The sequence below is a fragment of the Aspergillus aculeatus genome, assembly GCF_001890905.1.
Source record: "Aspergillus aculeatus ATCC 16872 unplaced genomic scaffold ASPACscaffold_10, whole genome shotgun sequence".
NCBI classification, from domain to species: Eukaryota; Fungi; Ascomycota; class Eurotiomycetes; order Eurotiales; family Aspergillaceae; genus Aspergillus; species Aspergillus aculeatus.
The window spans coordinates 1361815-1386374 of NW_017962985.1; the positions used below are offsets into that span (position 1 = coordinate 1361815).

General features: G+C 52.7%; 7 protein-coding genes across 7 annotated transcripts; 4 read left to right on the plus strand and 3 right to left on the minus strand.

The window, feature by feature from the left end:
• The first annotated feature begins 418 nt into the window (after positions 1-418).
• Positions 419-1640, plus strand: pmeA (putative pectin methylesterase). Its single transcript, XM_020196472.1, has 3 exons — positions 419-905; positions 972-1084; positions 1141-1640. The coding sequence occupies exons 1-3, from the start codon at positions 463-465 to the stop codon at positions 1566-1568; spliced, it is 984 nt and encodes a 327-aa protein (XP_020055368.1). The 5' UTR covers positions 419-462; the 3' UTR covers positions 1569-1640.
• A 2522-nt stretch (positions 1641-4162) lies between these two features.
• Positions 4163-5725, minus strand: ASPACDRAFT_121801 (oxidase ustYa family protein). The gene is made up of 6 exons (XM_020196473.1): positions 5232-5725; positions 5051-5173; positions 4880-5001; positions 4727-4811; positions 4464-4670; positions 4163-4415 (listed from the first exon to the last, which is right to left on the minus strand). The coding sequence occupies exons 1-6, from the start codon at positions 5542-5544 to the stop codon at positions 4345-4347; spliced, it is 921 nt and encodes a 306-aa protein (XP_020055369.1). The 5' UTR covers positions 5545-5725; the 3' UTR covers positions 4163-4344.
• Positions 5726-6759: 1034 nt separating this feature from the next.
• On the plus strand, positions 6760-7082 carry ASPACDRAFT_44658 (uncharacterized protein; the record flags this gene model as incomplete). Its single annotated transcript, XM_020201459.1, has 2 exons — positions 6760-6835; positions 6895-7082. The coding sequence occupies 2 exons, from the start codon at positions 6760-6762 to the stop codon at positions 7080-7082; spliced, it is 264 nt and encodes an 87-aa protein (XP_020055370.1).
• A 685-nt stretch (positions 7083-7767) lies between these two features.
• Positions 7768-13059, plus strand: ASPACDRAFT_1871578 (uncharacterized protein). Its single transcript, XM_020197972.1, has 13 exons — positions 7768-8027; positions 8086-9205; positions 9272-9421; positions 9475-10229; positions 10294-10456; positions 10511-10846; positions 10899-11022; positions 11075-11146; positions 11194-11244; positions 11299-11366; positions 11419-11458; positions 11508-11633; positions 11702-13059. The coding sequence occupies exons 1-13, from the start codon at positions 7803-7805 to the stop codon at positions 12852-12854; spliced, it is 4383 nt and encodes a 1460-aa protein (XP_020055371.1). The 5' UTR covers positions 7768-7802; the 3' UTR covers positions 12855-13059.
• A 323-nt stretch (positions 13060-13382) lies between these two features.
• On the plus strand, positions 13383-15687 carry ASPACDRAFT_121804 (acetoacetyl-CoA synthase; the record flags this gene model as incomplete). The annotated part of the gene is made up of 5 exons (XM_020196474.1): positions 13383-13493; positions 13543-14558; positions 14620-15041; positions 15122-15462; positions 15529-15687. 5 exons carry the CDS (start codon positions 13383-13385, stop codon positions 15685-15687), a joined length of 2049 nt encoding a protein of 682 aa, XP_020055372.1.
• A 3825-nt stretch (positions 15688-19512) lies between these two features.
• Positions 19513-21002, minus strand: ASPACDRAFT_53165 (uncharacterized protein; the record flags this gene model as incomplete). The annotated part of the gene is made up of 3 exons (XM_020202704.1): positions 19513-20179; positions 20238-20606; positions 20668-21002. The coding sequence occupies 3 exons, from the start codon at positions 21000-21002 to the stop codon at positions 19513-19515; spliced, it is 1371 nt and encodes a 456-aa protein (XP_020055373.1).
• Positions 21003-21747: 745 nt separating this feature from the next.
• Positions 21748-24246, minus strand: ASPACDRAFT_53166 (glycoside hydrolase family 95 protein; the record flags this gene model as incomplete). The annotated part of the gene is made up of 10 exons (XM_020202705.1): positions 21748-22071; positions 22132-22360; positions 22504-22815; positions 22845-23001; positions 23037-23169; positions 23256-23431; positions 23476-23522; positions 23599-23709; positions 23768-23928; positions 23989-24246. 10 exons carry the CDS (start codon positions 24244-24246, stop codon positions 21748-21750), a joined length of 1908 nt encoding a protein of 635 aa, XP_020055374.1.
• Positions 24247-24560: the final 314 nt, after the last annotated feature.

A 24560-nucleotide genomic window follows, 5' to 3' on the forward strand; every position in this document is an offset into this window, starting at 1 on the left:
GCTGCTACCCCGGCTAAATTGAGCCTGTTCCTGTGACGGACACCGGTAATTGTCAGGGGCACTCCAGTTTCCGCAAATTCCAAACTGCCGAGTGTCTGAACAGAGCGTTTCGGAAGGCTATTGGAGGAGTTGATCCTATTCATGGAAATGTGGATCTTTCTGTTCGTCTGGGCTGCATTCCTCCGGACCCTCCGCACTGTCAATGCTAATCTTGTTCCCACCAAGCCTCAGCTCGCGCCAGTCAGAATTGAGCCCCGTGCCTCGGCCTTGGCACTCGCAAGGGCACATCGAATTGAGAGGTGGAAAATACTCCAGGTGTTGCAGAAGTGGCTCCTTCGTTGCATGATCGCATTTCTCCCTGGCCGAACCCTATATATCTGCCTGCGCCCAGAACCGCCAACTGCATGATCAGCTGCGAAAAGATCAGCGCTTCCCTACGAAAGACTTTCCCACATTTCTGACATGCATCTCTACTCTGCTCTTGTCGCCCTTATTGGGCTCACTGCCCCAGTCCTGTCAGCTCCGGCGCCAACCCTCGAGAAGCGAACGAGTCGTACCAGTGCGCCCTCGGGCTGTTTGAGTGTCGGCTCGGGGCAAACCTACTCGACCATCGGAGCAGCCCTAACTGCTCTTGGTTCCTCAACTGCCGCCGCATGTATCTACGTCGCCAGTGGCACCTATTCTGAACAGCTTACCATCAACTATGCTGGAGCATTGACGCTGTACGGGCAGACTAGTGACACCGGCTCATACAAGAACAATGTCGTCACCATCACCCATACCATTTCCTCACCCGACGCTGGGTCCTTGGACAAGAGTGCCACTGTCAACGTGGTCTCCGACAACTTCAAGATGTATAACATCAACGTCGCCAATGGATATGGAAAAGGTGCCCAAGCCGTGGCGTATGTATTATTTTCTCGACTTTGATTAATTAATGTTACGCTTGAATCTGACTCCGCTGCTTATAGACTGGTCGGCAACGCAGATCAACTGGGCTTTTACGGCTGCCAGTTTACCGGATACCAAGACACCCTTTACGTCAAAGCCGGCACTCAGTATTACTCCAACTGTTTGATTGAGGGTATGGATTCACCAAAACCAAGACACAGGCATATCCGCAATGGCTGACAGAAATAGGTGCCGTGGACTATATTTTCGGAGATGCCTCCGTCTGGTTCGGCGAATGCGACATTGTTTCCAACGGAGCGGGAGCCATTACCGCCTCCTCTCGAGAGACTTCAACCGACGATGGCTGGTATGCCTTCGACAACTGCAACATCAAGGCCGCGTCGGGAGTGTCCCTGACCGAGTCGGTCTACTTGGGTCGTCCTTGGCGAGTGCTGGCCCGGGTCATCTACCAGAATTCGGTCCTTTCTGATATCATCAACCCCAAGGGATGGACCACGATGGCTGAGGGGGCGACTCCCTTGTACTACGAATACAACAACTCGGGCGATGGATCCAGCACGTCTAGCAGACTCTACGAGAGCTCGATCTCAGCGGCTGTGACGAAGACTACAGTCTTGGGTTCTACTTGGGGGGATTGGATCGATCGGACTTACTAAAGGTCGCACTATGTTGGGTTGTAGGTAGTGAATCAGAATATCTTCAATTCCTTTGGTCATATTTACCTGGTGTTTGACCATACTATACAAGAGACGTAGTTGTTACGCAGATTGCACTAAGAGCCTCCAGGAAGAACAAGCTCTTGCGCATCCGCGCGTGATGCCTCCGAAGAGGGGCTGCATTTAAGTCTCCTCAAGGCCTAGAGACTGCATAGCACATCGCATTGTAGTAGACTTGTTTAGCCGTGTCACTGTGCTTTGATACCGCCCAGCCAAAATAGTTTGTGGTGCACTCGATAGCCTCGACACTATTCACCGTCTGAAACAAGAGCGTGAAGAGCCCTGCTATTCACCTCTACGGAGAAACCCTTGTTGGCAGCCATAAGGCCTCAATGTAGCTAGCCTGCTCACCGCCCACCACAGCCATGTTGATGGTTTTATTTTCTTCACTTGGATAGCCCCAGGTAGATGAGTACATCACTCATTTACGTCACCGACAAAACTATCACCGCCATCAGTACTGTCAGATTGCTAATAGGTCAAAAGATCCGCCGGATACAGGAAAGCCCGGCAGAGGAAGCAGCGAAAAGGAGATATCAATATGAGTTCATCTCTTCCAAGCGTCTAACAGAATCTTCCAGCTCACTCAACCACGCTACAAGTCAAGGGTTGATATTCAGAAGTTTCTAGATGGATTTTCGAAAGACATCTTCTGCCCAGGCCTCCACCAACACCAACCATCCTCACCACGTACACAACTATACCAGTGAGCATTACTCTGCCTCCATCACCCCATCATCTCACCATCAAGCCTCTGACGCCATCCCCAACATCATGTCCGATGCAACATTCGTCGTCTTTGTCCTCGGCCTCATCTAACTCACGAGAGACGCTATAGAGCATTGGCTCCGCCGCCATGTCTTCCACAGTCGCGTTGGGTCTGGCGTTTGCCTGTTGGTGCTTTCCACCTTCCTGATCAAACACATCGTGTACGGCTACATAATCTACATGCTGGACTGGCAGTCCGATGACTATCTCACTGCGGAGGGTGAGGTGGGTGAGCGACAACCCCCAACTGCTCAATCCAGTGCGCTACAGGGCCTGCACGAGATATTCCTCCGCGGCTACATCTCAGATGCTGACATGATGATCTGGCTACAGAATCGCGGGAATCGGTTCGAGCTGGCACTCATCTGGTTCGGCTGGACGTACATCGCCATGTTCATCTGATTCTTGGCCCGCGAGGGGCTCTTTTGCTGAGTCGCGGAGGGTAGTAGTTGTTCCAACACGATATGAAAAGAGGAGATTTAACATAGAGAAGGCTCAGCTACACATTTCGGCAAGGAGAGGTTCAAGGGAAGGGGACCAACGGGGCAGTTGTTTTTGCGTGAATAGTTTGACCTTCTGAACTAGATATCTCATCTATCTTTAACAATGCACAGGCCTTGGAACATACAAATACTTCCAGATGGATGTAAGAAGCGACAAGCTTACCTCCAAGGGGTATGATGAAATTGGTCTGAGCATGAGCTTGCCTGATTTTCTTGATATGAACCAAATCGACACTGCCCACATCACTAGCATATAATACATCAGGATCGGCTTTTTGATTCACTGCCTTTTCAACAAACATTTTAAAAAATGGTCTCCGTAGAGTATGACTCAAAGCTGTGATAGTAGGGAAGTGTAGAGTGCAGGGGCGTTTTGAGCAACAAAAGAATTTTCGGTGAATGTCCTTTCACTACTGGAACTCTTTATCACGCCTCTCTATCCCAATTGATTCCAGAAGTTGTCTTTTTCTCACAGGCATTACATAAGTAACAGCCGAATCTCTTCTTCAACATGCCACTTTTTCAACATACACTTACCCTCTGGCCTATTGATGCTTGCTTGTGCGGTGGCGGTCCCGGAGGCGTAACTGGGCCGTCGTACGCAACGGGCGAAGGGTGGTCAGGGCCGTCGCTGACGTCCTGTACGACGCCGATGAGAGGACTTCTAGTTTCAAAGGGTCTGTCTTGTCTTGGATCGCAGGGGGGAGTCAAGAGTACTGAGGAGACGAGAGGTTTGATTTGATTCATGTTCGTTGAACCTAGAAAGCCCTCGCCAGAGGACTTTGCCTGCCTGTTGCGGCTTAGCTATGAAGGCGCCTCATTAAGAACTCAACCCATGCACTAAAGAAGCCTTTGAATAGCCCCGATGATCATAGATCAATGTAAATATCAAGCAGCAACGCATATCCCTTGCAGACATATGACTCCGTGGGTGGGTTGGTTCCAAGTTGTTGATGTCTTCGGCGCCAATACCCATTGCCTATGGGCTCATCGGTTCGTCGCTTTCCTCGTTGCGTCCGGCCACACCAACTTGGTCGAATGGCTACAGTAGGCCAGTTTTGATCATGAACTCAGCAGCTTAGCGGGTTGCTACCCCCATGGAAGATCGCATGTTGTGGAGTATAACTCAAACAAAATACAACTGCAGCTGATGAGTATAGAGCCTTTCGTTCGGCCCCTTCCGCCCTACAATCTGTGCATAATTGACAAGATTGACTGTATATCTTGACGATCAATTTTTTATGAAAAGGATACAATAGCTTTCGGTCGCACGCACTTTGGATTACCAAGCAAGTGAGCATTGAGCCAAGAAAAATGGCTTGTTACTGGACTTCGCAGGAATACTGGAACTAGCTTATCAAGCGTCCCTAGGCCAAGTCCCCACTACTGCTACCCAGAATCCAATATCTCCCGCAATCAGAACATTTGACGGTAAAGTGAAACTTTCAACCCCTTCCTGGAGTATGTTTGTGTTCAACCCCCACCCCGTGATTGCTGCCGTCGGGAAACGACGGCCCTAGGATTGTCAGCCTTTTCCTTCCTGCAGTGTGACATGCGAGCATACCTAATCGCGGATGCTGTAAAAAGTTTGGCCTCATTACATCAACCGAGTTGTCACGTGTCCACGCTCGTAGCTTCTCCCAGTCGACACATTTGTGCGGTACTGAGAAGTCCGCCTCGGGGATGGGCGAGAAATCGTTCCAGTGCATGGGGATCAGCGAGACATCGCCGTGACACATTGACGCTTGGCGCAGGATCTCCAAACAGTGATCTGATGGCATCAGCAGGGTTGTTCTGTGGAAACGGTGGAAGGAGCATCAGACGCACCCGTGTGCATGTAGTTCAGCTCCTCCTCTTCTGGCGACAGGTCGGGGAAATAGTAATCCCGGTGGAAGAACTGGTACAGTCGTTTCTGGACATCCCTGTTAGCGTGCTAGCCGATGATGCTTCGGGTGACCTTGAAACAGGTGGGAGCCATACAATACAATGAAGCTCATGGGTTACGCTGAGGTCAACCCAGTACAAGTTCTTGGCCCCGGGAATCGGGATTGAGGTCTTGCTGATTCTTTTGAGGTCCTCACCGGATACTGCAATGCTGGAATCTAATCGCGTGTGAGGAAAGCTTGGTCTGTGGCGGCCAGAACGACTTACATTGGAGTAGGTCGGTCCAGGCTTGGTCAAGCTCGGGGCGAGGCTCGCCTGTAAATGGACTCTCAATCTTCAAAGATGCGTTGAAGTATATTTCCTCATAAGCGATAGCCTCGCTTGCAGGGGCTGATCACACAGATGATGAGACACGATTTCTTTTGGAATTTCGGGAAGCTATACTGACAGGGCACATAGTTGTCGGATTGTCCTTTCATGACGATATAGAGATAGAAGAAGGCATTGAAAGTCAACAGAGCCAGGTGCAAGTACCATGGCGACAACCAAAAGTGGTGCCAGTTGCGGCTTGCGTATGTCACTTGGTCATCGTTATTGTTTAGAGGGTCCTCCTCAGAAGAGAGCTTTTCAAACCGAACCTCTCTAGAGGAGGAGCGCTGGAGGAATCGCATAATCCCGGCCTGTCGTATATTGGGAGTGGAGGCGGTTTCGCTGAGGGTAGAGATTTTTCTCATGGAACTATTTGTGATGAAGCCTGTCATCGAGAGGGGGCGAAGGGTTGGAAAATGCGATAAAGCCCTATTGCCCAGAGATGCGATCGAAGCTTCAAGAATTCTACTCAAGAATAAGGATACCCTAAACCCCTCATTCACCCATGTGGATGAAGAACACCTTATCAGTTGTAACTCACGCGGTTTTTTTCAATCGCAAATACGATCCCGAGTTTCCTGCAGGGTGGGTGGGTGGAATGGAGTAGAATAGTGCGGAGACACTCAAAGTAAATTAGCCGCCGGCGAAGAATATGACGATCTTACCTGATTCAGGCAGCGATAAGCATTGATGGCTCGATAAGCGAGGCGGACGGAAGAATACGGGGTAGCACATGTTACCAATGCTTCGTTGTCTTTGTATGAGGCTAAGCCAGCGCCATCACGCTAAGACCAGCAGCTTAGCACCATCACCTGGACAAGTCGTAAACACAAAGTCGACATGAATTCTCAATCGCGACGTTGATAAATTGGCTTTTTGGATTTACGCTCAGCCCCGCGGGACTTCCAAATTGAAGCTCGTCAGAGGCGTAGAGTAGATGCAACCACATTATGCAGCCTTGATCATGCATGGAGTTGCTTGATGACGCGACATCCATTTATCCAGAAATCACAACAATGCAATCGCCAGGAATACCCTGGTTTGACGGGCATCTGATATCTCCGACTTGCGTCTCGATAGCAATGTAACGCAAGCTTCGGTTCTCGCCCCACCGGTCCACGGGGTTCTGGACAAGGATAGTGAACATACGGGGATTCGTCATGTTTCATCATCTTCTTCGATAGTTCCAAGTTTAGCCAATTTGTCTGATAGGAACACCCATGTCTAGTTGCAGGAGAGACACCAAGAGATGTCTATACCGACGGGAGCCCATCTGTATGACACGCCCGAAGAGGCAATAGAAGACAGAGGAATGGAGGCAGAGTCCACGATTAGCATCCCCAATAGACGATGAGAGATTGCAAGCATCTATCGATTCGTGGATTAATTGTGCATTGTATACTGTCCGATTGATTGAGTACCATGGCCTGGAGCCTTCCATTTCATGACTGAGAATGGTATATAGATCACACTACTCAAGCAGCACAGTCAGTCACAAATGCAAATCACTGAACTCATCTCGATATCCCATTGCTTGTTGTCCTGTCCCCTGAGATACGCCTTGTTACAGTGCCTTTGTATTCATCCCCGAGTTCTTCATCATCAGGATGGTCCCCAAGAATATTCTTGTTACGTTGGCTATTTGCTTGCTGGGTGCAAGCGCTGCCCCTGTCCCATCCGAAGGTACGACGGTCTCTAGTTCCGTGATCTTGAAAGCCGTACTCTAAACTATGCAACTCCAGGGGCTCCGGAGGCAAAGAGAGATGACGCGGATGCCGCATACCTCATTGGTTATCCTGCGAAACGGGATGATGCTGATGCGGCGTATCTGATCGGCTACCCAGCAAAGCGCGATGACGCTGATGCAGCATACCTCATCGGATATACCCAGCCAAAGCTAAGAGAGATGACGCTGATGCAGCGTATCTGATCGGTTATCCTGCGAAGCGCGATGATGCCGATGCGGCATATCTCATTGGCTATCCAGCCAAACGGGAAATCGTCGATACAGCATAGTCCTTCGTCCCTTTTGAGTCGGAGGTCACTCATGTGATGACAATTGAGATAACAGGCTAGTATGTAATAACTCCTCTTGGCGCTGGCAGTAGTTCTTTAATCGCTGATGTTTCCCTATCATCTCCAGGAAGGTGGGTTGTTTTGGTGGAACTCGGACCCGTTGTGACTCTCGGTAGCCAGATCTTGAGCTCAATTCATGATTGTATGGTTAAGTAGCAAGGCACTTGCCCCCTTGTATAGATCTTGTTGGCTCGTAGTACTGTTGCTGAGAATCATGGATACAGTAGTAGAGTATCAGTCATTGGACATTTTCTACCATGTATTTGGGTACCTTAGTCAATTGATTCCGTACTTCATCACATGACTGAGGTCCCTGCGAGTAAGCATGCATTGATTGGCATGGAACCGGGAGCTTCCAGGGTCAAGATAACAATCACGCAGCTGCTTATCAGCAGCACGAACAAATAAGGCACTGACTGGACTTTTGGTCGGCCGCACCTGCATTAAAATCCCCTGACGTTCCCCGTCCATCTATTCCTGCGCCTTTGTTGCCCCTTATCCTTCCCGCTGCTTTCCCTCCCCTACCCCCCCCCTTTCATCCGAGGCCATATACAAGTACGGTACGCACAGCCATATGAACTCGATCAATCAAACTGCGTCCTGCGTTCTGGCAGATCGCCAACTGGGTCCGCAGGTCTCCGTGCGCTGCCGAAGTTTCGATTTTACGGTCACATTTGAAGAAAGTATTTTGTCAGTTCTCCCATCAGTGCTCTTCATTAGTTCTGCAGCCATTCGAATTGCCCTTCTTTACAAGGAGAACCCCAAGGTTGGGGCGCGACTTTCCCAAAGACTGAAGCTGGTTGGTATCCTCGGTAGCATGCAGATCTACTAGATATATCTTATTAATCCTGTTGCAGTCTCTGGCAGGCGTCTTTGGTTTGCTCCAGTTGTCACTTCTTGCCATTTACACCCGACCGCAGCACCCGGATCATCAGCCGTGGGGAATTGCAGCATTGGCTCTAGCAGTGGCAGACTCCATCTTTGTCGGTTTACTCTCGTACTTGGAACATGGAAGGGCGATCTCCCCATCCGGCATATTGCTTTCTTATCTTCTGTTGACGACATTGCTCGATGCCGCTCGTTTGAGAACTATATGGCTGCTTCATCATGGCAGGCTGCCTTTCCAGGTGATCGCTTCACTCAGTCTAGCTATGAAAGTGTCCATTCTTTTCATTGAATCAAGGGAAAAAACTGAGCACTTCCTCGACTCACATGATGCTGCACGATCGCCCGAGGAAACGAGAGGACTATTTAGCAATGGCCTGTTCCTGTGGACAAACTCTCTTCTTTGGAGGGGGTTTAGAAAGGTTCTTTGCTTGAGCGACCTCTACAATGTTCCAGGGGAATGCATTGGCGTTGGACTAGACCAGGGGTTTGAAGAGGCTTTCGAAAAGAGCCAGGCAAAGAATTATAGGCTTGTCAAAGCCGCGTTGAGGGTTTTCATGTTCAGGCTGTTGCGTCCAGCAATGCCGCGAATTTTCCTTCTAGCATTCACCTTATTACAACCGATTCTAATGCTGGAGCTTCTTCGCTGGCTAGAACAGGCTTCCCATCGCGACATGAACATAGGCTACGGCTTACTAGGAGCCTATGCCATCTTGTATATAGGCCAGGCTATCGCCACTGGTGCTTATTGGCGTCTTCAGCTCCGATTCATCACGACCCTCCGTGGAACGTTGATCTCAGCGATCTATCGAAAGGCACTCCAACTCCGTGATGTCGAGGCAAAGAAGGCTACTGTGGCTCTGCTGAGCACCGATGTAGAGATGGCATGCACTGGACTAGAGCAGCTCCACGAGGTTTATTTTAGTCTGTTGCAGATCGGCATCGCAACCTGGCTGTTGGAGCGGCAAGTCGGGGCGGCGTGCGTTTCTCCTGCTATCGTGGCAGCGACCTGCGCCATTGCTACATACAAATTGTCCCAGCATGTGGGTCAAAGTCAGAAAGCATGGTTGACGAGCGTACAAAAACGGTTGAGTTTGTGCTCCAGAACAGTTGGTTCTGCCTTGTTAAATCATGGCTAATGTTTCGAATCCTCGATAGATGCCACCACATCAGTTCTTTCAAACATGAAAACTGTGAAATTATCCGGTTTTGCGAAAAGCATTTCCGATAGGCTTTCTGATCTGCGTGATAGCGAGCTTCAATCTGCTTCAAGATACCGTACGATCTTAGTGTGGGTTATGGGCTTGGGTGAGTATGGGCTACCACGCCAAGATACTATGATCTGATCATGCATTCCGCAGCGTACGCTCCTTCGGCAATATCCCCCGTGGTGACTTTGACCATCTACGCCGCCATTCAATCTAACGCCTGGACTTCATCCAGTGCATCTCATATCTATACTGCTATCTCGCTCCTAGGTCTCATCGCATCCCCCTTGGTGGCTGTGTTTCAACTGGTTCCTATGGTTGTGGCGGCACTGAGCTGCCTAGACCGAATTGAAGGATTCCTCGCGAGTTCAGCCCACGCGGACTACCGGGTTTCACCCAGAACACCAGGTACCCTGATTATCTCTGAAAAGCAGGCAATGGAGACTATCAACCCTTCATGTCCTTCATCAGATCAGGAACCAGGGGACCCATCTCGATTTGCCTTGACCATCAATAATGCAAGCTTCTCTTACCCTGGATCATCTTCTGCCGTGCTTCAAGACATTACGGTCAACATCCCACGGTCGCAGCTCACACTAATTTTAGGACCCGTCGGCAGTGGAAAGTCAGCACTTCTCCGGGCTATGCTTGGAGAAATGGATCTACTCACAGGCAGCGTGGAAAAGAAAGTCCGAGATCCTGCGTATTGCCACCAATCTCCTTGGCTTCTGAATAGTTCTATCCGAGAAAACATCGTTGGTCCCGATCAAGACCTTGACACTGAGCTCTACAGTAAAGCACTGTGGGCTTGCGAGTTGGATCACGATCTTCGCGAAATAGTTGAAGGGGATAACACCAAGGTCGGAAGTAGCGGCGTCACGCTGAGTGGGGGACAGAAACAGCGGATTGTAAACAATTGCCCTTGTGTTCGACTTGTGATGGAAGTGTATGCTCTGACTATATTTCGAACAGGCGATGGCCAGAGCCGTATATGCGCGAAAAGAGCTTTTTGTTCTCGACGATAGTTTCAGTGCGCTTGATCCTCGCACGGAGGGGAAGGTTGCGCGGCGCCTTCTCGGACCCAAAGGCATGATGCGAGAGAACGGACAGACTGTGGTTGCTGCTTCCAACGGAGGTCAGTGAAAGCTCGATAGCCTCTGATTCAATGGTTGACACCTTGCTGCTCTAGAATGGTTGTTACCGTACGCCGATCTGATTATTCTTCTTGACATTAATGGCAGGATCCGGGCCCAGGGCTCGCCGGAAGAACTGGCATCACATTTCACTATTCCATCCAAGGGCAACAACATGGAAGACGACGATATCTACATCTCAAACCAAGAAGCTTTGTCAGTTCCGAATACATCTTCCGATAAGAAAGTCCAACAGACCGAACCAGGGTACGATGGCCCTGAACATCGCAATGTTCCAGTTTATCGTTCCTATTTCCGCTCCATGGGTTTCTGGCGAAGCATGGTATTATGTGCTCTTCTGATTCTCCAGACACTTTTCTCAAAGTTTCCCAGTATGTCAGACCTCAATAAACCAGACACACGGGGACTCACAGATACATCCAGCTGTCTGGCTTCACTGGTGGTTGGATAAAGACCCTTCGAGCATGGGGTCTTCATACGCGAAGTACATCGGAGTCTACAGTCTCTTTCAGGCTGCATCCATGATATTCACCCTTCTTGCCGCCTTGTAAGCATGCATATCTTGCGTCGGGTACGCTCAAGACTGACCTTGGATCTAGCCAGCAACTGCGCATTGTCATGCCACAGACCAGTCGCTATTTCCACAGTCGTCTCTTGGCAGCTGCCATGGGGTGAGTCTTGAGACTCGGAACATGGTCCATGGTACTGATGTTTCCAGAATGCCAATGCCGGATTTCAGCAGGATTGACACGGGGTCAATCATCAACAAGTGAACTATTCTTTTCATTCCAGTGGGCTTGTTTTGGATGAAACTGACATCGAGCAGATTCAGCCAAGATTTGCAATTAATCGACTGGAACCTACCAGTCACGTTTCTGAATGCCTCGGAAGGTGACCATGTCGTCTCTACCCGCGATGATTTGAGCTCTAACCTTTCCATCAGGTGCTCTCGCGACATTGGCACAGGTCATCATCATCGCAAGGTGCGGGATGTCGCTGAGTTATCTGTTTTGTTATTAATCCCCGTCACAGCTCCTTTCCCTACATTTTCATCGCATTTCCAGTTCTCTTCGCCCTCATGCTCGCCATTCAGAGGTTTTACCTGCACACATCGAAGCAAATACGCGCGATGGACATTGAGGCGAAGAGCCCGCTGCTGTAAGTTCGCAACTACGGCTTGCCCATAATTCCAACCGCTTCTGACTTTCGTGCCTGTCAATCTTCAGCGATCACTTCCTCGAGACCATAAATGGCCTCCATACAGTTCGTGCATTTGGCTGGCAGCACGACATCCGCAAAAAGCACGACGCACTTCTTAACGCGTCACAGAGGCCCTACTACCAGCGATTCATGGTTCAAAGATGGCTGAACCTCGTGCTCGACATGGTAGCTGCGGGAGTCGCGATTCTTGTGGTCGGACTGGCCATCAGACTGCAAACTCGGTCGACGCTGGTCGGACTCGCATTGGTCAATGTCATCTCCCTGAATGAGACCCTGCAACTGCTGATCCTTCAATGGGCGGTGATGGAGATTTCACTCGGATCCATCATACGTTTGGAAGAATTCACGGTCCAAGCCAGAACCGATCGTCTCCTCGAGCAGCAAAACAACCCTCCTGTCCAGGCGATTGGGGGTCTGTGGCCCCCGCATGGCTCAATTGAATACAAAAATGTGACTGCCCGATACCAAAAGAATGATCCCGACGTGCTCAAGAACATTTGCTTGTCCATCCCCGCCGGCTTCAAAGTGGGGGTCTGCGGTCGAACGGGCAGCGGAAAGAGCACTCTGATCTCTGCACTGTTTCAGATGATCGACCTCACCTCTGGGTGTATCGTCGTCGACGGCGTTGATATCGCAGCGCTCGACCCCGGGTTGGTCCAATCGCATCTGATTGGTATATCTCAACACAGTTACATCATGCCGGGAGTTTCCGTTCGGGATAATCTGCAGCTGGGGTGTGTCAACCCATCGGAAGATTCTCAACTCATCGCAGCCCTGCAGAAAGTCGATCTTTGGAATTTCGTCTCGAAACGAGGAGGTCTCTCGGCTATCCTGGACAATGAGGCAATGTCTGCCGGACAGAGTCGGCTTTTTACCTGTGCGCGAGCCCTCCTGCGGTCTGGGTCGGTAGTGGTGTTGGACGAGCCGGCCAGCAGCCTCACAGCTGAAACGGCGGATTTGGTCCACCGAGTCATTTTGGAGGAATTCAAGGAGCGGACAGTCATTGCTGTTATGCACCAGATTGAAAGGTTACTGGATTTCGATATGGTAGTGGTGATGGGGGATGGTCGACTGGTGGAGATGGGCCAGCCTCGGGAGCTGCAGGAGGGGAATGGTCTCTTTCGAAGTCTGCTCGACGCAAGTCAATCACGTCAATGAGTTTGCTTTGCCTTCCCTACGAAATGCTGGTGTGGAGTTGAGATTGATGCTAAAGTGTCAGAGCATTTTGCCTTTGGCTCTTTTGTTATATTTGTTGTTGTCTAGTATACGAGTCCTGGCTAATTACTCTCGGAATCGGCCCGAATGATTTATATAAGCACAGAGGGCAACTTGATCCAACCGAGCTTGAGTTGTAAGATCGCTCGGTACCTACTGAACGAAGTTCGCAGTTTGGATTCGAAGCAACTCGCGCCTAGAGTATCAATAAACTGCTCCGTAGAGCCAAGCGAGTCGGTCATACTGCTGGGAACAACCTCGGCATCTCCTCTCGTGCAAGTGCGGGGAGACGTGCGGGGAGGAGAAAGGCGGAGAAAGGCGGACAGGGAGGGAAACACAGCATCCATGCAAGGGGTCGGTGTTTGTTTCTCCCTCCACTTCCATCACTCTTTCCTCTGTCATTTCATCTTCATCCCTCCATCAATTTCCCCTTATCGTGATTTTGGTGAAACCATCACGAATCATCTCGCCATGGCCTCCCCGTCGATTCCCCGCAAGCTCTGGGAGCATCCCCACCCCGAATTATCCAGCATGGCTCACTTCCGCCGAGCCTGGGAGCAGGAGCTAGGCGTGTCAATTCCAGTGGGTTCGTTTCTCAGCTCCACCAAGCTTGACCCACTAATTCTGCTAGACCTTCCACGATCTCTATCACCACTCCGTGACGAAGCGCGCTACATTCTGGGACTTCTGCTGGCGATACTTCGACGTCCTGCACCAAGGCACCTACACCTCCGTCGTCGACGAGACCGCTCCCATCGATTCAGTCCCGCAATGGTTTGACGGCGTCCAGCTCAACTACGCCCAAAACATCCTCTTCTCCGGCCACGGGACACAAGCAAGCACGGTCGGGAAGGAAGATGAGAAGATCGCTATCACCGAGGTGCGCGAGGGGGGCCACAAGAAGGCCAGACATCTCACATGGGGGGAGCTGCGCAAACGCACCGGTCGCTTAGTGCAGGCGATGAAGGCGCACGGAATCCAAAAGGGCGACCGGATCGCGGTCTGTGCCGGTAACAGCATCGACACGCTGCTCGTCTTTCTGGCCACCACGGCGCTGGGTGGGATCTTTTCGTCGAGCTCCACAGATATGGGCGTCAAGGGGATTCTCGACCGGCTGCGACAGATCAAGCCCCGCTGGCTGTTCATGGACGACCAGGCATTCTACAACGGCAAGGTCATCGATCTCCGACCGAAGATGCGGGACATCATCGCCGGAATGGGCGGTATTGCCGAGTTCAGAGGCATCGTGGCACAGCCCAGGTTTGCTACGCAACCTGCACCTGTCGGTCACCTGCCGCGGACACTCCCGTCGAAGGTGTGGGAGGCTCTTGCGATCGGCGACACCCTTGTTTTCGAGCAGGTCGAGTTCCGAGACCCCTTCCTCATCGTGTACTCGTCCGGCACCACGGGCCAGCCGAAATGCATCATGCACTCCGTCGGTGGGGTGATGCTCAACGCGTTCAAGGAGCTGTTCCTGCACAGTGAGATGGACTCGGACAGTGTGAATCTGCAGTATACCACCACCGGGTGGATCATGTATCTCTCAGTCATCAACAGTCTGCTCGTCGGGGCGCGGGCGGTGCTCTACGACGGGAGCCCTTTCCTCCCGGAGGTGGCATCTTTGATCAAACTCGCGGCACAGGAGCGGTAAGACACCTATTTCCGATGGTGTTAATTCATCAAATGAAAGGTATTGATCAGTGCATAGATTGACACACTTGGGGATCTCTCCGCGATACCTCCTCGAACTGCAACGAGCCTACATCCAGCCCCGAGAGCTAGCCGACATTTCATCCCTCAAGGTCGTCACCAGCACCGGCATGGTGCTTCCTGAGAGTCTGTTCGAGTGGTTCTACGACACAGGGTTTCCGCGTCATGTGCGACTCAACAATATTTCCGGTGGCACCGACATTGCAGGATGCTTCGGGATTTCAAACCCCTTGCTGCCAATCTACTCTGGCGGCTGTGCCGGCATGAGCCTGGGCGTGCCGGTGGAGGTCTACGACTCGTCGATCGAAGGCGACGGTGTGAAAGGTTCCTCGGTGCCCCACGGTACACCCGGGGATCTGGTCGCGACTGCCGCGTTCCCGAATGTCCCTGTGGGGTTCTGGGGGCGGGGGGAGCCGAGAAGTTCCACAATGCGTACTTCAACCGGTTCAAAGGTATGCCCCAAGTGACATTTGAGGTCTGTAAGCTGACATCATGGCCAGGCGTCTGGACACATGGAGATTTCGTGTCCATCCACCCCGTGACACAACAGCTGCTCTTCCACGGCCGCGCAGACGGGGTCTTGAACCCGTCCGGCGTCCGCTTCGGATCGGCGGAGATCTACCAAGTCATCGAAGACGAGTTTGCGACCGAGGTGGTTGATTCTATCTGTGTGGGTCAACGGCGACCGTCCGATACGGATGAGAGAGTGATTCTGTTCCTCCTTTTGAGGCCCAAAGTATCGTTCAGCCAGGATCTGGTGCAGCGGATCAGGACGACGATTCGTCGCAAGCTGAGTCCCCGCCATGTGCCAGCTTTTGTATTTCCGACCCCTGAGATTCCGGTATGCCTCTCCCTGTCGACACTTCTTTCTTGCCAGTGATCACTATTTACTAAATGGACGGTGTAGACAACGGTCAATGGCAAAAAGGTCGAGCTTCCCGTCAAGCAGATCGTCTCGGGGAGAATCATCAAGCCCTCCGGGACCCTACTCAACCCCCAGAGTCTGGAGTACTATTATAAATTTGCGAAAGATGAGGCGATGCAGCCGCGAAGCAGCAAGCTTTGAGAACATATCCTACTCAACTAGAGACATTGCGGCATGATTGGGATAAACAAATTGAGAATGAGATAGACTTGATGGGTAGGTAGCTAGTCTAACTACAAAATAACTGCAGCGAAAAATACGGCCACTGCTCCGAGAATGAAAGAAGGAGCGCGTGCCACGGCACCGCCAGTAAACAGCGCGTTCACAGCACTGGATGTAGAGCTGCTGGTGCTAGATCCGGTACCCGTGGACACCGTAGCAGCCAATGTAGCCGTCGAAGGTGACGAGGCCGCATGCACGGCGCTGGAGCTGCCACCCGCCGGCGGACGAGACGCGGTCTGCATTGCGGCATTCGTGTAATTGCCGACCATTCCATGCACGGATTGAACAGCTGTCTCAGCGTTAGGAGCAGCAGGGGCTGGGCCCGCAGTGCCGACGGCAACGAGAGTGTATGTCTTCGTTGCTGTGCTAGTGGCAGAACACGCCAGCTGGCCGGCCGAGCACCCTTCCACCGTGGCTCCGTTGCCTGCCGCGAATCCCGCACTCGTGGTAGCAGGGAGAGTTGTAGTTTCTCCGTGGGCGTTGATCGCATCGACACCCTCCGGGACGGAGTCAGTACCCATACCGGTAGATGTGGCATACACGGGCATCACGAGTGTCTCGGTGGTGTAGTCCGTGGTCAGTGCGGTGGCATCGCACACTTGCCCCGAAGAACAGGCGGTAATAGTGGCGATGCGCGTGCTGAGCGTCGTGGATGCTGAAGCTGTGGCAGCCCCCTGGCCAAGATCAACAGCTGTGCCTGTGGAGCCTAGGGCATTTACGTCGGCGACTTGGCCGGCTGAGCTGAGAGTTTGCCCAGCTGAGCCGAGACTCGTCACGTCTGCGATGGGACAGATAGTAGTGGACACCACGAGGGTCTCGGTGGTCAGGTACGTGGTCTTAGCCCGGGCTGGACAGTTCGTGACAGAGCCGGGACAGGCGGTGATGGTCGCGGTGCGGGTGCTGAAGATCGTCGAGGTGGTGTACTCTTCTCCGAGCTGGGTAGACGATCCATTTGCACTGTGATCGTTAAGGGCGACAGTGGTGGGTGTCTTGCCGGAACCGGAAGCAGTGGGGATAGTGGCTTCGTCTGTGCGTGTCACGGGACAAATTGTCGTGGATGCAACGATCGTCTCGGTCGTTAGGAAGGTCGTCTTGGAGCGAGCGGGACAATCGGTCACTGCGCCGGGGCAGGCTGTTACGGTGGTTGTTCGTGTGCTGAAGATGGTCGATGTGGTGAACCCTTGCTCCTGAGGACTTTCACCGTGAGCTGCGCTCGCTACATCGGTACCCGTAGGTTGAGGAATGCTAGTCCCGGTGACTGGGCACACTGTCGTCGACAGCACGATAGTCTCTGTCGTCAGGAACGTAGTACGCGACCTGGCCGGGCAGTCGGTCACGGAGCTAGGGCATGCGGTGATGGTAGCTGTTCGGGTGCTGAAGACGGTCGAGGTGGTGAACCCATGCCCTTCAGCGGAACTGTCACTGTGAGCTGCGCTCGCATCTCCATCGACTCCAGTGGGCTGAGGGATGCTAGCCTCAGTCACAGGGCAGACTGTCGTCGACAGCACGATAGTCTCTGTCGTTAGGAACGTAGTACGAGATCTGGCGGGACAGTTGGTCACCGAGCTAGGGCAAGCGGTGATGGTCGCCGTCCGGGTCGTTAGCACCGTCGAGGTGGTCATTGCAACCTCGCTGGATGTCGTAGCCTGTTCCATGCTGGATGCTGCTGGTTCAGCGGGAAGGGATGTTCGTGCTGTGCCTGCAGATGAGCATATTGTGGTACTAGAGGTGATCGTTTCGGTGACGGAGATGGTCGTGGTGCGGCGGGTAGGCCGGCCAGAGCTGATCGCCGAGCTTGAGGGGGTTGGGATCCCGCCGAGTGAGCTGTTGGGTCTTATAATGGGAATGCTCGCAGAAGCATGGGGTGCAAGTGATGAGCTGCGAGCGATGGAGGGTGCGACCGACGAGGGCGAGGGAATGACAAGCGCCGTAGACGAGCTAGGACTCGATGATGCAGATGGTGGGATGACAGCTCTCGAGCTAGGAGTTAAAGAGTGGACTGGTGAAGACACCATGGACGGCGCAACAGACGCAGATGAAGCCCTCACGCTGGAGCTTGGGTCAGACGATGAAGTCGACATAGACGAAGCGGCCGGCGAGGGGACGGCCACCGAAACAGCAGCAGACCCAGTCGAAACACGAGCGATCGGTGCACTTTGGCTATGCTGGACCACCGACGAAGGAGTCGCAATGGTCGTCGGGGAGGGCGTCGGGGTGCTGGAGATTGTCACTGTATACGTCGTGGTATAGTCGGTGGTCACATACTCGGTCGAATACGCAGTCTCCAAGGACGCAGTCACGGTGCCCACACAAGGGTTGGTGGTATGCCACGTTATCGCCTGATACCCGGCGCCGGATCCGAGGGTCTGGCTGGCGGCCGCCGAGATGAAGTAACAGGTTCTCAACGCCGGGTCATAGTTGATCGCATTACAAATGTTCGGTACCATTCCGCAGACTTGCACGCACTGATTGATATTGTTGACATACTGACCCATCGCCGACAGCTGCGTTGCAGTAGAGCCTCCGACGACCGAGGCATCCGTGCAGTATTCTTCATACCAGGTGCCGGAACGCCACCAAATATAATTCGAGCACTGGGCCGAAGATGGAGGGGTGGTTGTGGCAGGAGTGCAGGTAACAGCGGTGGACAGGACAGTGGATGTGCTTGTAACGACATTGGTGAGGGTGGTTGTGTAGGAAGACGTGAGGGTTGCAACAGTCTCCCCTTCGACACTCGATCCAGGTCGAGCGATGGTCAGGGCTAGACTGCTCGGTGCCAGTGCTGACAGCAGCAGCAAGCCATTGGCGAGTGAAAGGCCCATCGTGGGCAACGAGTGACTATTCCTCGTGGGATTGAAAGAACGACAACGGGGATATGGTTGCAAGAATGAGGGAAAGTTTGAACGGAGATCGCAGAGAAATAAGAGCAATCGAGGAGCAGATCCAGGGGCCTGGATAGATTTCTGTTCATGTGGAGGCCATCGTGTCTGAAAAAGACTCGGGACTCCACCTCGTCCAATCCTGCTCCGATGCAAATTCGTATAAACCCTTCTTCTCAGGAACCAGTGGAGCTCATTCTGAGTCTGGTGAATAATAATTACTCAGTTGAGCTAGAGTCATAACGTGGCGTGGGCTAGAGACTGGAGCCGAAGGCAAGTAGGGCAAATTGTGCCGACAGGACCGATTTCAAGTCTTGGCGTGATGCCTACCAACACGATCCCTTGAGTTCGATAGGGGACCCGTTCCGTAGCGATTCAATAAAGCCCAGTTATGCTTTTTATAGAACAACGTCTTGAATTCGTGGTTGAACAGTTGAACTAGCTTAAGTCCTCGGCGTAGACAACTCGCCTGGTGAATCACCTCGGATCACGTGGCCTTGATTGCGTAGCCATGCCGACACCTTCCCTGTGTCTTGGAATGGTTCTACAATCAAGATCTTGATTATTATCTCGTCAGAGTGCAGCTGCAACTTCGCCAAGGATTGGTTCAATCGCTTAATGCATGGTAGACAACATCAGCAAATCTTTCTTGTTTCAACCGGATGAATTTATCGCCCGTATACAAACAAAGACGAAGCATGAGGCAAGGCCCTATCCCAGGTCTATGCTTAAGACATGTATCTGCTGCGTGATGCTGTGTTTGAGAAGGTGAAAAGAAGGGGGTTCTGGGGGAGAACCCCCAGAACGCTGCTGCTGCTGCTGCGGGTGCCACCAAGGATGAAAACAAGGCCGCATCGCATTAAAATCAAACAGCTTTCGTCTCGAGCCCATCCCGATGCGCAGTCGCAACCCCCCACTGCACATGCCCATACCCGTTGGCAGCCATATAGTCCTTCCACTCCTGATCCCCATTATCCAGCTCCGCACTGGGATCCTCCAGCACGAACCACGCGAGCAAGGCCCCAACCACCGCAAACCCAGACCCAATGAGGAACACCGCCTGAGTCCCATGGAACTCATCATCACCCCAGCTGGCCAGGATCGGCTTGAACACCTGCGTTCCGATAGCCGCGCCGGCCTTGCTCCACGCCGCAGCAAATCCGACCCCGTGTCCGCGCAACGCCGTGGGGAAGCTCTCGCTTGCAGTCAGCACAATCGTGGAACCTGGGCCAACCTCCCCGAGCGTCAGGAAGACGCCGTACAACACAATGAAAAGCGGGAGGGAGCTCTCAATGTGCTTCAACGCGCCGCCGAGAATGAACCCCAGGATCGCTTGGAGCAGGAAGCCCAGCGCCATCGTCTTGCGGCGACCGATTCTGTCCGACAGGAATCCGCCGATGAAGGCGCCCGGGATGTAGAAGCAGTTGATCAGCGTTCCCCAGGCCATGGTCAGGGCCAAGGACGAGGTTGGGTTCACGCGACCGACGATCGTGGACGAAAAGAGCCCGAAGGGGTAGGAGATGTAATTGTACCTGTCGTGGGTGTCCACCGTAAGCATGTGTATGGGTTATGAAAGTTAAAGCTACTCACAAGAACCACGACCCACACACACCCACCAACGGTCGCCAGTATTTCTTTAACGCAAGTGTGTAAGGGATCCTTTGTTCAACCATGGCACTTTTCTTATACGCTGAGCTGACCGCCATGCGATAGCGGAACCAGAAGATCGACAGCGGCGGAATGGCACCCAGCGCCAGGGAGATCCGCCAAACCGCGTTGTAGTGTCGCACTTGCTGATGGAAACACAGCAACAAGAGCAAGGGAACCAGGGCGCCGAATGCGAAGCCCAGCGATGCGGAGAGATCGGCGATCATCGCGAAGATGAAGCCTCGCTTGCTTCGAACGGAGGATTGCTCGTCTGTTGCTTCGGCTGCGCCGGCACCGGCTACGGGGTATTCCCTACCGCGTCATGTTAGGGCTACGTTGCACGAAACATGGATGAAGAGCAAGGAACACTCACCCTCCAGCACCCACCCCTGCAATCCCTCGAGCAATGATTAACATCCACAGCATCCCGTCTTGACTCGTCCCATTGGCCCCAGCACTCAATGCGATGCCCACGACCAGAATGGCAGTTGTCAGGACAGCGCCGGTCTTGCGGCCCAGCTTGTCAGAGATGTAGCCAAATGACAGCATCCCAATGATCATCCCGACCATGAAAGCATTCGACAACCGCGAAGCGACGGCCGTGGTCAGAGCGTTGGGGTAGATGACCCCCATGATGAGTTCGAGGTTGCCGATGATGGATGCATTGAACCCATCGGAGCCGATGGCGAGCCCGGAGAAGATCACCATCAGGACAACTGATAGTCTTGAGGCTTTGGGGCGCAGAGCCACCTCTTGTGTGGCAGGAACATTGTGGACGATTGCTCGAGCTGTCTCCTTCTCTGCATCGTGCTTCGATTGGGACGGCGAAGGGCGAACGTCATCGGATACAGTAGGTGTGTCCATGGCCGTCAGCTGGAGTGCTCAACACCTGTGGGAGCTACGGTAGGTCTGTATTTATGCCTTTATCCCGGCCGTGCCGTGCCTTGGCCGACACCAGATAAGAAAGACGGCTTGGGAAGGGCTGCATGATAGTCGAGCATCGTGACCAACCACTCTGCACGCTGATAAGACCCGAGGCTATAGGACGGGATCTTCCCCGCACGAGAGGACGCGGCCAAAGGTGGCGGGCATTGACTAACTTGGCGAGCGTGAGGGGAAGTTGCTATGATAAGATACGCTGACGAGATAAGAGGCACTATATTGGAGAGTAGAGAACATGCCACCTTTGCCTATAGGTCTCTGGCTCGGATTGAGTCCACGGTAGTCTTCTTTCAATCAGCTCAGTGATCATGTATCAGGCCGAAACATTGAACGGTCCTTAACTTCTTCATAGGTCTCCGCGCAGTATAAATGGTAGACACTCGTCGATGAAAATTTAAAGATCTATGCAGAACACAACAAAGGTTTCATCTACATGGTACGATGCCATTAGCTGTTCAACTAAGTTCGGGGCACCCAGGTCGTGATTGTCCGGTAGCAAACATCGCGTGTATCAGACCGGCGTGACAACATACTTCTGCCCAACCTTCGTCCTGAACGGCCCCGTATAACCCTGCCCGCTAATCGCAACCGAGAAACCATTCATACACCGCAGCTGCAACTCCCCACCAGCACGCGAAGTGATATTCGCATGAACCAACTTCCCCGCCTCCCACTGGATGTCAACTACAAAGTTGCTCCTGGCCACCAACCCCGTCACTGATCCCTTGGGTAAGGCAGATGGTAAAGCCGGCAGCAGATGGATGATCCCAGCATGGCTCTGCAATAGCATCTCCGTGACACCACTCACGAACCCAAAGTTGCCGTCAATCTGGAACTGGTACGGGCCGACCGGGCCTTCATTGGTGTTGTACAAGTTATAGGGAGTGGGTTATACCGCAAACCATTGGGTCAGTTGCTCCCACGCGTCATCGCCACGGAATAAACGGACATACTGATTGATCAGCCAGGTCCGAGACCAGCCGGTTGTCCCAGACCCGTGAGAAACACATTGGTCCAGGAGTACTTCGGCCGCAGTCCCAAGGGTGCTGTTCAACAGCGGGCTAAATTGCCGACCGGGCATCAGAGCCCGCAGGATGAAAGGTGCTTCTGCCCGATGGCCTTTTCTTTGTACTCCTTGCGCCACTCCAGGATCTGTCCCAGCGAGCCGATCAGCGGGGGCTTGATCAGGGGCAGAAATGCTTTAGCCGTCTGCACGGCAGTGTGGTTGATCTCTAAGATCGAGGCTGCATCTAAAAGGCTGCGAAACACCTCGGTCATCAGCTGGTTGTCCATCGCGGGGGCCACGTTGACGCTCTGCGCCGCTCCGGCGACAGTCTCGTCGGCGGGGACATAGAAGTTGTTCTCTGGCGATAGAGATGGCCCTGTGACTTGGTAGCCCTGGTAGGGAAAGGTGTAGCACTCGTAGAACGCAGCAACATTGACGAAGAACGGATATGCCACTTCGCGGAGGAATCTTGTATCCCCGGTGAAGCGATAGTGGTCCATCATGTGCCACGCCAGCCACGCAGCCCCCATCGGCCACATGGTGGACGCAGTGTAGTTGTCGTTGGCGCAGGGTCTCCCCACAAGTCCAGATTGTGATGGAACACGGTGCCAGGGCATCCATACATGCGCTTGGCCAACGACCGTCCACGAACATCGGCAACTGCCATCAAATCAAACAAGGGTTCCTGCGTCTCGATCAAATCGGTCGGTCCGGCGGGCCAATAGTTCATCTCAATGTTGATGTTGATGGTGTATTTGCCTCCCCACGGAGCCGATGTAAATTATTCCAGATACCCTGTAGATTCGCTAGAAGCGATGTCGCATGGTCTGTATTGCGCGATGAAGCAACGAGTAGGTGTCGTCCAAAGTTGAACACTAACACAGTGAGTTGTACGTCGGCAGATGTATTACGGGCAATGCTGATGCGCTGTCGGTTGGAAGACTCGCCCACCCATTTGGCGATGTGCCTAAGTCAAGTTTGACCCGGTCCAAGAGTAATTTGGGTTAAGCAACAGCTGCTGCTCTCACAGCGTCATACCCAAGAGTGTAAGCATTGTTTATCTTCTCGCGCATCTCCTTCTCTCGCGCATCTCGTGATGTATATCTGAAGTTAGTTTCCGCGTCGAAATACATTTCCAGGGTTGTTACATTGTGTATGAGTAGAGAAGAACCAGATACGTTGAACATTCCTGCAAATGTTAGCAAGGGTATGTGCCTGCCAGAATGAACGTACCTGTATCGGATTTGAAGCGAGCTTCGCCCGTCCATTCAATTGGGATCCTCACTCTCGGATTGTCCACTGGTGCCGATTAGAATGAGGGTATTGTTGCCTCTGGCCACATTGGCCGAAAGCGACTTGATATCCTTGATCCGGGTCATTGTGGCGTTGATGTTCAGTGCTCCCCGCCGGCTGGCCTTAAACCGCGCCACCAGAACACCATGCGGGTAGCTGGCGACATACTCTCGGCTACAAAGTCAGTTATCAGTGACGGTTTGCATGAAACACCTCTTGTTGGAAAGCTTACGTATAGTTCACCCCGTTCATACTGTAGCTTACCCCGGCAATTCCCTCCTTTGTGTAAAGCCAACGGACATAATCTGACATGTCCTCATCAGGGTGGCCGAAGTCCAGATTGACGTTGCCAAAGTAGCTGTAAGCCCGCGGCGAGTTGTTGTTTGGGATCATCTAGGCCATGGTCAACACGTTATCTTCAGTGATGTTGCCATTCAGCAGAAGCTCCCGAACAAGAGGCTCGGTCTCCGTCGCATTGAGTGGTGTCCGATCCTGAAAGGGCCCCGTCCAGATGGAATTCTCATTGATGCCGACAACCTCTGCTCCGCCACCATAGATTGTCGCTCCGATTCGACCATTGCCAATCGGCATCCCTTCTTCAAAGGTAGGCCATCGGCCGGGTTGGGTGAACCACATGTATCTGCTGCCATCGAGAGCAGCACTCACATGAGCGCTTGCAAGCGAAAGAAGTAGGAGTGCTCGACAGGACATGTCGTGGACTCTTGTCGATCAAAGTTAAGGTCAAAACGCCGAGGCCATCGCATCAGTTTTCGAAACATGCAATCGACCATTTATATACATGAAGATGAGCCCGTCTTCTCGCAGCTACCGGGAGAGAATGTCGAGTTGCGGTAGGTGGACTAACGTAACCCCCCGCAATACTCCTGGAGACTAGACATACTGGAACATCTGCAGGGCTCGTGCAATTTAGGCTGAATCGGAACAACTCCATCCGGTGCGATCGGCGGCGGCGGCGTGTCCTGATGCACGGATATACTGTCCCTGGAGCACCTGCCCCGATCTAT